This window comes from Dromiciops gliroides, chromosome 1, assembly GCF_019393635.1.
Source record: "Dromiciops gliroides isolate mDroGli1 chromosome 1, mDroGli1.pri, whole genome shotgun sequence".
NCBI lineage: Eukaryota > Metazoa > Chordata > Mammalia > Microbiotheria > Microbiotheriidae > Dromiciops > Dromiciops gliroides.
Window position 1 is genome coordinate 73,435,194 of NC_057861.1, and position 12,133 is coordinate 73,447,326.

The window sequence follows — 12,133 nt, forward strand, 5'->3', positions numbered from 1 at the left end:
TGTGAATTTCTATTATATACAGCTTGCTTTTCTTTTTAAATATATTAATAAATTCAACATGTACCTTTCAAAGCTTGTCCTGCTTATTTGTGTTTCCCTCTGTTCTCGTCTGTGCATTTAAAAATGCTTCAGTGACCTACTTTTCTTTCTCTTTTTTTGGCAGCCCTATCACTACACTTTTATCCCCACCTCAACAAAATTGAAGAAAAAGTAAAAGAAAAAAAATCCTTGCAATAACTCTGCATATTCAAGTAAAACGAATTCCTACATTGCCTGTGTCCAAAAATGTATGTCTCATTCTATATCCTGAGTCCATTAACTCTCTCAGGAAATGGAGTAATGCTTCATCACTGGTCCTTTGGAATTGTGGTTGGTCATTGCTTTGTTTAGAGTTCTTAAGTCTTTCAAAGTCGTTTTTCTTTACAATGCTCTTTTTATGTATAAATTATTTTAGTTCTGCTCACTATACTCTATCAGTTCACATAAGTCTTCCTAGGTAACTTTGACATCATCCCTTTTGTATTTTCTTACAGCATAATAATGGTCCTTTAATTCATGTACCATCATTTGTTCAGCCATTCCCCAAGTGAGGGGCAATCCCTTAGTTTGCAGTTCTTTACTACCATATAAAGAACTGTTATAATTATTTTTGTATATATGGGTTCCTTTTCTCCATCTTTGATAGCTTTGGGATATATTCTTTACCCCCTTTCCTTCTCTCTGTCTCTATGTCTCATTCTCTGTTTCTGTCTGTCTCTCTCTCTGCCTCACTCTCTTTCTCTGTCTCTCTCTCTTTCACTGTATTTTGTTTCTGAGCTGTCTTCCTCCCTCTCTCCAATCCCATACTAGAGAAGGCCAACATTAGACACATGGATATGTGAAACCATACATCATTTCTTTCTCTGGAGGTGGATAGTATCTTCCTGCATCAGTCCTTTGTCATTGATTTGCATATTCATCTTTTTTTTTTTTTTTTGCGGGGCAATGGGGGTTAAGTGACTTGCCCAGGGTCACACAGCTAGTAAGTGTCAAGTGTCTGAGGCCGGACTTGAACCCAGGTATTCCTGAATCCAGGGCCGGTGCTTCATCCACTGCGCCACCTAGCTGCCCCCCATATTCATCTTATAATAATTTAGTCATTCAGTCTTGGGGTATATTCTGCCAAGTCATGGTAATCCTCTTTTTGGGGTCAGAAAGGAAGATCAGTTTCTGGTTAGGTTCAGGCTGAGGTGAGCTTTCTTCTGTCCTTAACCCCTCTGTGGGAATCACATAGAAGTCCTTATGCTTAGAGGCACCTGGAGCTGCTTGGGAAATTCCCCCTAAGCTTTTGTTTATTTGTGGGGGAGATAAATCTGTCCTTTATTTGAGAGTCAATCTGCCCCCAAACTCTGAGGATGTGGGTATTAAAGTGCCAGAGCAGAAGAATCTCCTCTGACCATAACCTTTAGGTCACTAAAATCAATGCTGCTTTCTGGTCAGAGCCCCCAGGTCACTAGGAAGGAATAGCCTGAACACCACTTGTTTTTTAAATCCTCAATTAAAATTTTTTTTTTAAGTGAGGCAATTGGGGTTAAGTGACTTGCCCAGGGTCACACAGCTAGTAAGTGTTAAGTGTCTGAGGCCAGATTTGAACTCAGGTCCTCCTGACTCCAGGGCCGGTGCTCTATCCACTGTGCCACCTCGCTGCCCCAAATCCTCAAATTTTTATTGATGCTTTTGTCTTTTTAAATATTATCATCACTTTCCAATGATTCCCCATTCCCAGATAGAACAAATATGAACAATGAGATCAAGGAAAACAAATGAATACAATAGCCATGTCTGAAATTGGTTGCTAGATTCTGTGCCTGTAGTCCACCAACTCTCTGCTGAGAGATAGGAGGCATTCACACTCTTCATCATCGGTCATCTGAGGGCACAGTTGGATGCTGACCAGCTAACTTTCACAGCCGCGAACACTCAGAAATTCTGAAAACCTTTCCAGTTCATTTCGAAATTCCAAAAGAACGACATCAGATACTTCTGGCCACTTGATGATGAAGGTATCCATGCTTAAGGCATAGCTGTATCTGTTAAAACAAGAAAGGGCTGTAGGGTGTGGGGGAGAGGAAAGGAGGACGCTAGGCTTCTCCATCTTGTCGAATGAGAGAGAATCAGGGATTGGAGATTGGAGATTGGAGTTGCTTGAAGGCTGTGGCTCAGACCATGGTCCCCAAACTCCTGCCTTAATGACAGCTCTGCCTCCCATCCAGAGTCCCACCATTCTTCACATAGGGGGCCCTGAGATCAGAGGCAGGAGAGGGTCTCTGCCATGGGCAGAACCCCCACACCTAACGAGTAAGGCGGTCCCTAGAACTTACTCATCTCTGGTCTTCCACAGATCTGATGACTGACCCATGATTAAATATGTCTCATTGGCCTTCAGCCCAAGGGCATGGAAACACATTATGTGGGAGACAAACTTTTTGCTTTTGTTGAGAACTCCAGTGTCTGTGCCTGTAGGGTAGAGAAATGAGGAAGGTTCCTTAACTTCTATAGGGAAGTTAGAGAATGTCAAGATTAGAGTCAGGTTAAGGGCTATAGAAGAAGATGAACCTTCTGAGAAGGGAGGTTGCAACTGGAGGAGCTAGTTTCAGCCTGAAGAAGGAGAATCTACCATGAACCACAAGCTCTCTCAAGAACTTTGAGATTAGACACTCTTCCGGCTGTCAAGACTGTTGGAGGAGGAGAAGGAGAAGGAGGAGGAGGGAAAAGCCTAGATTTGGAAGCAGAGAAGCTTGATTTGTTACTTACCATCAGTGAGACCCTTGACTATACAATTCAGTAAACTTCAATGGCTCTCTACTCCCTCCAGAATAAAATAGAGAATCTTCTATTTGGCTTTTAGATTCCTTCCTAATCTGGTTTCTTTTCTTTTTTTTTCAAACCCAATTTCTTCATATTTTTCTGGTTTTCTTATACCTTGCTCCCATCCACAAACTCTGCTCCAGTGAAGTTGGGCCTCTTGATCGTTTCTTTTCCAAGACACTCCATTTCCCAGATTCAAGTTTTCTTACTGGCTGTTCCCCATCCCTAGAGCTCTTTTCCCCTTCATCTCTGTCCCTTAGCATTCCTGGCTTCCTTCAAGTCTCAGCTAAGGTCTCCCCTTCTGCAAGAAGCCTTGTCTGGTCTTCCTTAATCTTAGTGTTTTCCCCTCTACAATTACCCCCAATCTAACCTATCTATAGCTTGTTTGGACAAAGTTGTTTGTGTGTTTTCTCCCCCCATGAGTCTGGGAGTTCCATGAGAGCAGGGAATGTTTTTTCCCCTTTCTTTGTATCCACAGCATTTAGCACAGTGCCTGACACAAGCAAGTGCTTAATAAATGATTGTTGACTAAAATGAGGGGGTTGGGCTAGATAGGCTGTAAGGTCCCTTCCAACTCTGCATTCCATCATCCTCAAATGAAGAGGGGCTGTTGGCACTTTGGATATGGGCAACATAAAAACCTAGTCTCTTTGGGGAGACTCGTGGGTGTGATTCTTCTGCCCATTGCAGATAGTTTCTCTTCCTGTTGAACCAATCTCATCTCTGTTCCTGAACATTCAGGGAGCCCAGCACATTCCCCTCTGAACCTTTCTTCTGCCCTCCCTACCCCTGTGGGACTGGACACAGTGCTGAACTCACCACTCTTGATAACTTCTAGGATTTTCATAGTGTAGTAGACATAGGTGTCCAGCTTCTCCAGTTCGGCCAAGTGGGCTTTATAGACTAATTAGAAAATGAGGCTATTTAGCTCTGATGTGTAGGGCCCCACTCCCAGCTCTTGCTCACCCTTATCCCTCATGGGGTCTTGGACTCCACCCAGCCCTGACTCTCAAAGGTACGCATCTCTGAGGACATGAGAACATCTGGTCCCACTCTAAGCTATAGGAGGGGCCTCAGCACTCACCAAAGTCAACCCCTGGCCGACAAGCTGTGATCTGAAGTTCCTTCTGGTTGATGCCATCATAGTTACTAGTTAGGGAGGGGCACTTTTCTGGGCACATTAGAGAGAATGGAGCCCAAGGAAAGACAAACAGACAGATGGAAGGACAGACAGTTGGGCAGACAGATGGATGGACAGAGAGACAGCTTCAATCAAAAACTCTTCCAGACTCCTTTGCTCCTTTTCCCCAAATTATTCTTTAGTCCCCCCTGCCCATAAAAAACCAAATACCCCAAACTTTGTCACTCTCTGTCTTCCTTTAATAGTTTCCATATAGTACTTTATGGTTTGAAAAACACTTTACATGGGGCAGCTAGGTGGCACAGTGGATAAAGCACCAGCCCTGGAGTCAGGAGGATCTGAGTTCAAATCTGACCTCAGACATTTGATACTTACTAGCTGTGTGACCTTGGGTAAGTCACTTAACCTCAATTGCCTCACCAAAAAAAGAAAAGAAAAACACTTTACAAATATCTCATCTTCTCCTTACGACAACCCTGCTGTTATTATTATCTGCATTTTATAGATGAGGAAACTGAGGCAGACGGGGGTTGAGTGACTTCCCTGGGGTCACAAAGCTTGTGTCTGAGGTTTGATCTGACCTCAGGTCTTTCTGGCTTCATGTTCAACCCTCTCACCACCGCACCACCTGGGTGCCTCCAAATTACTGGATCTCAGACGCCTTCCCAACTTTATGATTTATAGAGCCCTTTCAAGGTTGCAAAGTATTGATCTGTTCCTGATCCCTTGTATCCCTGCAATAAACTGTGTGTGCCTTTGAGAGAGCTCCTCCTGAAGTTACTTCTTGCATCTCTAGAGGCCCCTACAGAACTCAGCTTGTTATTGGGGCCTCCCAGGTTGACCAGGGTCTCAACAGCTCCTCCTGCCTACCGGGCTCTGCTCCAATGCCCCTTGGCTCAGATGGGCCAGAGCCCCAGCTCACCTTCAGCACACCGGCACACATCTTTGTGGCAGATCCTCCTCATGAGCACAGCGTCCCCCGGCACATTGTAGAAGACACTGCACCTCTCTTCTGCCATTCCCCCGGGGGTCAGTCAAGAAAAAAGAGCTTAAAGCCAAGGACCTTTCAGAGGCCCGTGGTTTTCCCACTCTCGAGGACCTCGACTGGCCTGAATTGCTTTGGGTGGGGCTGACCCCAGGTGGCAGAACAATGGAGCAGGTCATTTGTCATACCCTGTATCCCAACCCAAGCCCCCTGGGTCTCCTGTCCTAGCTTCTGATGCCTAATTACCCACCCCTTAGAGGATGTGTTCCTTCCTAGCCTTCCCATCTAAAAGGGGCTTTGACTTTGAATAATTCCTTGGTTCCCCATCCTGGGCCCTGGGGCATTCCTGCTCCTCATGCTCCAGGCATGCAGACTGTGGCTCTGACCTGGGCTGCCCAGAGTTTTCAGGTCCTCCTAAATATTATCTGAGAGACCAGGGGGTGTCTTGTGCTTTCTTTGGCTCTGTCCTTTCCACATGTTCCCTCCTTATCTCTGCCCCGGATGTTTTTACAGCCCCCTAGGTCTGGCTCGCCTCCATTTCCCCTGCCCTTAAAATCTCGGTCATCGATCCTACTCCCTTTGGCCCCAGCTCACCAGGCTCATAGTAGTTGATGATGGTGACAGGAGCAGCTTGCAAGAGCTCTGTCTCAAGGAGCCGGTGAATGCGGAAGCTAAGCACGATGTCCTCTTGGTTGGAGAGCTGGGAGAGGGGTCAGACAGGCTCCTGTCCAGGTACTGACCATGTCAGACATTCCCCCATGGGAGGTGTTAACCATGGGGGGTTCTGATTGCAAGACATGCTGATCATGAGAGATACTACTTCTGGGTACATTGCTAACCAGGCGGGGCACTGACCAAGAAGCACTGGACATTGGGAACTATTTGTGGGAAGGAATCAGCGGGCCCAGAGATGGCAATCATGAAGCATTTGGGGAAGAGGACCTGCCTGGCAAGGGGTGGACTCCATAAATCTGTGTCTGGGACCAAAGAGGTCCCTGATGCATCAGCTAGAGAAATCAACATTGCCCTCACATATCCTAATGTGCCAATAGGTACAGGTTGGCAGAAAGGTGCATTTCTGTGTGCCAACTCTCTATGCTAAGGGATGTGGGTCAGAGGGAGTTGCATGTGCCAGCTCCCCATATACCAATGGGGGGCCAGGGAAGAGGGATATCTGGGGTGTCTGTTCCCGAGTGCCTTCCCTCTGAGATTACTCCTAATGTATCCTGTATATGTTTTGTCTGTATATAGTTTTTTTGCATGTAGTCTCTCCCCCAACCCCGCCCCTGCCATTATACTGTGAACTCCTTGAAAGCAGGGGCTGTTTGCCTTTCTTCCTATCCCCAGCACTTAGCACACAGTAGGCACTTAATAAATGTCAAGAATGCACTTAATAAATGCTAGTTGACTGATTTCACCAATGAATAGTCAGGAAGCAGAGGGAATTATGTGTTAATGGACATAAGTCTGTGCCAATGAGTGTAATCCAGAGGGAGCCATGTATTTGGAGCCCTCCCGAGTGTCTTAATGTTGTGGTCCAGAGAGCATTGTATTTTGGGGGTCAGCTCCTCAACATGCCTTGGGAATGCCAGTGGACACATCCCTGCATTTGGGCTGACTCTCAGTTCCCAGGTGGCCTCACCTTTTCCAGGTAGAGAATTACAGAGCTATTGCTGGAGCTGGTCTTGGTCTCATACTGGAAGGCATACATCTCAATGTTGCTTGTAAGCTGAAATAGAGGAATGAGGACACTCAGGACTTGTGACATCAAGGATTTAGTGGGGGGGACTAAGATGACAGGTTCTCTGGGACATCACAACTCAGAGACTTGGAGATGTGGGGATATCAGAGACTAGGAATGTTGATGATTTGGGGAAAGTAGGTGATTTGGCATGCCAGGGACACTGGAACAGCGAAGACTTAGTGATGTTGGGAACTCAGGGCCTCTGAGATATTAGGAATTTGGAGAGGTTGGAAACTCAGGGGGTAGGGGATATGGGAGATATTGAGGGTGTGAAGGACTTAGATTCTTGGAACTCAGAGACTTGGGGAACTCAAGAATATTGGGGTTCTAGGCAAGGTCCCTAGGCCTTGAAGGAGATAGCATCAATGCCTATCAGGATCGAGGGGAAGTATCTATTCACCAGCAAGACCTGACTCTTTTTCCCAGACTGGGGAGAGCAGCCTCCCCAAACCCATTTGACAAATGGGAAACTTGAAGCCCAATTCTCTACAAATGAGCGGAGATACCATCTTTGGAAATGTTATTGTTCAGTGGAAATAGGTCCAGGGGATAGGAGTCAGGAGACTGAGGGTCTGGTCTTGGTCCTGCTGCCAAATCATTATGTGACACTGAGCAAGTCACACCTTCTCTCTGGGCTTCAGTTTCTTTTTCTGTAGACTATATTGGGACTATACACTGCTTGGTTTATTCTTTCCCCTCCTCAGCAACTACTGGGAGGTACCAGGAGAGGAAAATTTTAGGCACAAACCCTTCAGGAGGGTATAAGGAAATAATGGGGCCAATTTCTGATTACTCACCACCTGTAAGTTATCATTCTAGATACAACTAAGAACCCCCCCCCCTCCTTCCTCTGTATCACCTGCTTTAGGTCACCCTCGTCAGGATAGAAGCCAGTCAACAGTGACACCTCCAGAATGGTCATTGTGGCATCTTGGGGTCCTTTGTACCTGAGGGTAGAGTAGTTCCTAGGTGAGGCAGGGGGCTTGGGCAACTTGGGAGTGTTCAAGGGGATGGGGGCTTAAAGGATTCCTGCCAAGTTTGAGGACCTGATACTGTGGAAAAACCAGCCACAGACAAGTCACAAGGTACCACGGGGGAAGCCTCCCAGCATGGAACATAAAAGTTAAGTCCAGCTTAGATGGTTTATCAGATTCGGAGCCACAGGGCCTCTAGTGCCAAGGGACTTGAGCACTGTGGTGAGACAGGATAGCTCATAGTCTTTGTGTGTGTGTGTGTGTGTGTGTGTGTGTGTGTGTGTGTGTGTGTGTGTGAGAGGCAATTGGGGTTAAATGACTTGCCCAGGGTCACACAGCTAGTAAGTGTTAAGTGTCTGAGGCTGGATTTGAACTCAGGTCCTCCTGACTCTAGGGCTGGTGCTCTATCTACCTCGCCACCTAGCTGCCCAGCTCATAGTCTTTTTTGGAGGGATAGGAAATCAGGGTACTTCACAAAGGTAGCTAGAGATGGGGGTACCTTGCCTTGATCTTCAGATGATAGGTCTCTCCCTCTCTTCTCTCTGTGGAAACACCCATAAAAGAAAGCCTGAGGAGGAGCCAAGGCCCTGGGTACTGGTTTGGGGGGGAGACCTTCAGACAGTTGGACACTTTCCCTAGGAAGAAGTTGGGTGGCTGCTCCCTCCAGGGATGGGCTTATCAAGGACATGGGGATGGCTCCCTCCTTCAGGAAGGTCCCAGACACATTGGGAGAGGGGGCTCACCATCAGGATGCAGGGTTACATTCAGATGAAAAGGGTGGCAAGAGCTCTTTTGGCTGTCTGGGAGCTTGTGGTAGATGGTGAGGACCTGGGCCAGTGGGGAGAATGAGAAGGGCGAGGACATTCAGTTCAGTTATCAACTCTCATTGCATAGACCTTTACCCTGGGGTGGGGGCAGGGGCAGTAGTGGAAGGATACTCTTATTTACCATTCCTGGGGTTGCAGTGAAGATGTCCTCATGAAAATGAGAGACCCCAGCTACCCACCCATGCGCTGATTGGCAAGGCAAGGGAGCTCCTGAAGGGGAAGGGGAATACTGATAACTGGGGAGGATGGGGGATCAGAAGGGACTCAGGCATCCAAATGAATGGGAGAAGAATACTTCTTAAGGAGGTTTATCCCAGGCTGAGGATAGGAGACGGGTCTCTAAGGAGGAGACAGATTCCTGGGGGCTCAGGCCAGGAGGGGTGGGGTGGGGACCAGACTCCAGGAGATATGAGGAGACTTCAGGGAAGCAGGAACATCTTGACCTTGAACTCAGGGGAAGAAAGTTCAGACTCACAGAGAGGGTGCCTTTCCCAGTGCCACTAGCTTGAATGATGAGGTCATCTTGGGCTGAGAACTGAGGGCAAAATAACATAATGCCAGAGTGATGCAGAAATCTTATAAAAAACCTAGCCCAGCTCTCTAGTTTCACAGAGGAGGAAACAGGCTCAGCCAGGTCGAGACTTGCTCAAGCTCACATAGTAAGGAGCGAAGCTTCTCTCTCAGTCTGACACTCTTCTCGCCATATAGCCCACCCATATTCCCCACCTTGGAAGAGAGATAGCCAGTGGTGGACAGCAGTATTCACCTTGCACTCATGTTTTAATGATTTCCCATCCATCAACACAAAACCACTGTGACAGAGGTAACAGAAACAGAATGATGTAAGGGAAAGAGCACAGCTGGAGTCACAAGGTCTGGGTTCAGATTCAACTCTGCCATTTCCTACCTCTGCTCAGTGGGCATGGGACCCACTTTTCCTTCCTCTAGCCCTTTGGAGGATGATTTCAACGCCCAAGAACCATGAACCCAAAGCACTTAGCAGAGGTTTCCATGTTGTTGACCACACAGGGAGTGAGGAGTTTGGGACTCCTTAGGAGAAAGGCAGGCTCCCTGCCCGCTGCCTTGCAAGGTCAGAGCCCCAAAGGTCTGGGAGCAAGACTGAGCACAGAGCAGAGTGAGAGCTATGTAAGTGACCAGCACAACAGAAAGGATTGACCCCTAGAAATAGAGAGCTGCATCAGCCTGCCAAATTCCCAAAGACCCAGACCCCAAAAGAAGACTTACAAAAGCAGATCCCAGAGAGAAGGTAGAAAGCAAAGAAGCCCCCCAAAAGGGCCTCAAGACCCATGAGAGCGCTATAAGTGGTAGGTTCTTTATTAACAGATGCTTTGACTTTTAGGGGACCGTGGGCAGAATCTTTAGAGCAAAGCTTCTTAAACTGTGGATCATGACCCCATACAGCGTCATATGACTGAATTTGAGGGGTTGCAAAAAATTTGGTAACAGTAAAAGATTTGTGTATGTCTATTTTGTATACCTATATACCTGTAGTCAGATAAAAAAATTCCTCAGGTGAAAAAGGATCGTAAGTGGAAAATGTTTAAGAAGCTCTGCTTTAGAAAAGGGAATGAGGAAGAAGGGCCACCCTCCTGCTTTCTGTAGGATTGACTGCAAATCCCTCTGTGCTCTTTGCTGCCTTCAGTAAATCTGCTTTTTTTGTTCAATGTCCTCACTAGCCTGATATTGGCAGGAAAGCTGAGGGCTCTTTGAAAGTCACAATCTAGGGGGCAGCTAGGTGGCGCAGTGGATTCAGGAGGACCTGTGTGACCCTGGCCAAGTCACTTAACCCTCATTGCCCCACCAAAACCAAAACAAAACAAACAAAAAAACCTTTAAAAAAGAAAAAAAAGAAAGTCAAAAGCTAGACTCTGAGGGTTCAGAATGGAGACAAAAGAAGCCATTGTGATTATTATTGAAGAGAAGCCCCCAAGATTGTACCAAGTCTGCCACAGGCTAGGGTCTGATACACAGTTAATAGATATGACTTTGGGCAAATAATTTTATTTCTCTGGGTCATAATTTTCTCCTCTGTAAACTGGGGTGGTTGGACTAGATCTGAGATCCATGGCTAGATTTTAGGGGGTCCATAAACTTGGATGGGAAAATACATAACTATATTTCAATACATTTGGTTTCCTTTGTAATCCCATTATATTTTATGCATTTAAAAACCTTATTCTTAGGTGGGAGACATAGGCTTCTCCAGACTGTTCAAGGGGTCTAGGACACACCAAAAAGGTTAAGAACTCCTGAACTAACTAATCTGTAAGGTCCTTTCTAGCTCTGACCTTATGATACTGCAATTATTCCCATTTTACAGAGGAGGACAATGACAGGAGTGGACCCAAGTGGTGGAATTACAATAATAGCGTGTGTTTATATAGCGCCTCACCAGTTGTAAAGTGCTTTGTTTATAGTGCCATTTGATTTTCACAGCAATTATTCGAGGTAGGTACAAGAGGTGTTGCCTTCATTTTACAGATAAGGATGCTAAGCAGAGAGGTTAAGTGACATGTTCATCTGTGTTAGAGTGAGGTGTCTCCCAACTCCAAATCTAGCACTTTTTCCCCACCCCAAAAGGTAGACGTCACTAGGTCAGGAACTCAGGAATCCAGGCTGCAGGAACAGGGAGCACCTGGCCACAAGAAAGCCCAACCCTTGCTGTCTCTTTGCCATGATATACCTTTTTTGTCCCCCAATTTATTTATTTATTTATTTTTCTCAATTACATGGATTTTTGCCTTTGTTTTGTTTTGGTTTTGTTTTGGTTTTGCGGGGCAATGGGGGTTAAGTGACTTGCCCAGGGTCACACAGCTAGTAAGTGTCAAGCGTCTGAAGCCTGATTTGAACTCAGGTCCTCCTGAATCCAGGGCCGGTGCTCTGCACCACCTAGCTGCCCCCCTCAATTACATATAAAGATATTTTTTTAAGTTCCAAATTTTTTCCCACTACCCCTTTCCTCCCCACTCCCAAAGCCAGTAAGCAATTTGATATAGGTTATATATTACAATCATGTTAAACATATTTCCACATTAATCAGACCAAGAGGAAAGAAAAAAAAACACAAGAAAAAATAAACAAGAACAATAACATAAAAACAACAACAGAAGTGAAAATAGTATGCTTTGGTCCTGTGCCATACCTTTTGAGAGCGGAGCTGGTAGGCATTGGTCCGGTCAATGTGCCACTCCACAGTAAATGACCGCTTAGGGACAGCAATCTGGACCTGGATGTCAGAGACACCACTCACAGGGATGATCTTTCGGTACTGGATGAGGGCCTCGAGTGCCACAACTGTGGTCTATGGGAGAAGAGAGAAGGCTGGCTCATCTCCTGTGGCCCAGGCCAGCTGACTGAGGAGAGCGATGCTGGATTCTCCATGGGTACCCTCTGCCTTACTCACCTGGGTGCTTTGGAAGCCGCCACCAAGCTCCCGTCGCTCAATGAGCCACTTGGCGATGGTGTGTATATCTTCATGCCTCTTGAGGTGTAGCTTCTGCAGGAGAGCATACGCGGTGGCCTCCACGGTATACAGCGACTTCTTGTCATTTTGCACCTTCCAGTGGCTCTTATCTAAGAAAGAGGCCTAACTGG

General features: G+C 46.4%; 1 protein-coding gene across 8 annotated transcripts in view; it reads right to left on the reverse strand.

The window, feature by feature from the left end:
• Positions 1-1,684: 1,684 nt before the first annotated feature.
• The window catches only part of LOC122728411 (venom factor-like), a 29,251-nt gene continuing 18,802 nt past the window's right edge, over positions 1,685-12,133 (reverse strand). For 5 of the 8 annotated variants that reach the window (XM_043967038.1, XM_043967029.1, XM_043967020.1 and 2 more), the window contains 13 exons: positions 11,943-12,112; positions 11,682-11,840; positions 8,994-9,053; positions 8,435-8,519; positions 8,191-8,233; positions 7,577-7,664; positions 6,616-6,702; positions 5,568-5,673; positions 4,911-5,000; positions 3,932-4,018; positions 3,667-3,750; positions 2,361-2,496; positions 1,685-2,069 (listed from right to left, as the gene is read on the reverse strand). In XM_043967038.1, the coding sequence (XP_043822973.1) occupies positions 1,937-2,069; positions 2,361-2,496; positions 3,667-3,750; positions 3,932-4,018; positions 4,911-5,000; positions 5,568-5,673; positions 6,616-6,702; positions 7,577-7,664; positions 8,191-8,233; positions 8,435-8,519; positions 8,994-9,053; positions 11,682-11,840; positions 11,943-12,112 (1,328 nt within the window). In that variant the 3' untranslated portion in view covers positions 1,685-1,936. Of the gene's footprint in view, positions 2,070-2,360; positions 2,497-3,666; positions 3,751-3,931; positions 4,019-4,910; positions 5,001-5,567; positions 5,709-6,615; positions 6,703-7,576; positions 7,665-8,190; positions 8,234-8,434; positions 8,520-8,993; positions 9,054-11,681; positions 11,841-11,942; positions 12,113-12,133 lie in introns of those variants that run through there. The other 3 variants (XR_006353279.1, XR_006353281.1, XR_006353282.1) reach the window with 3 other exon arrangements.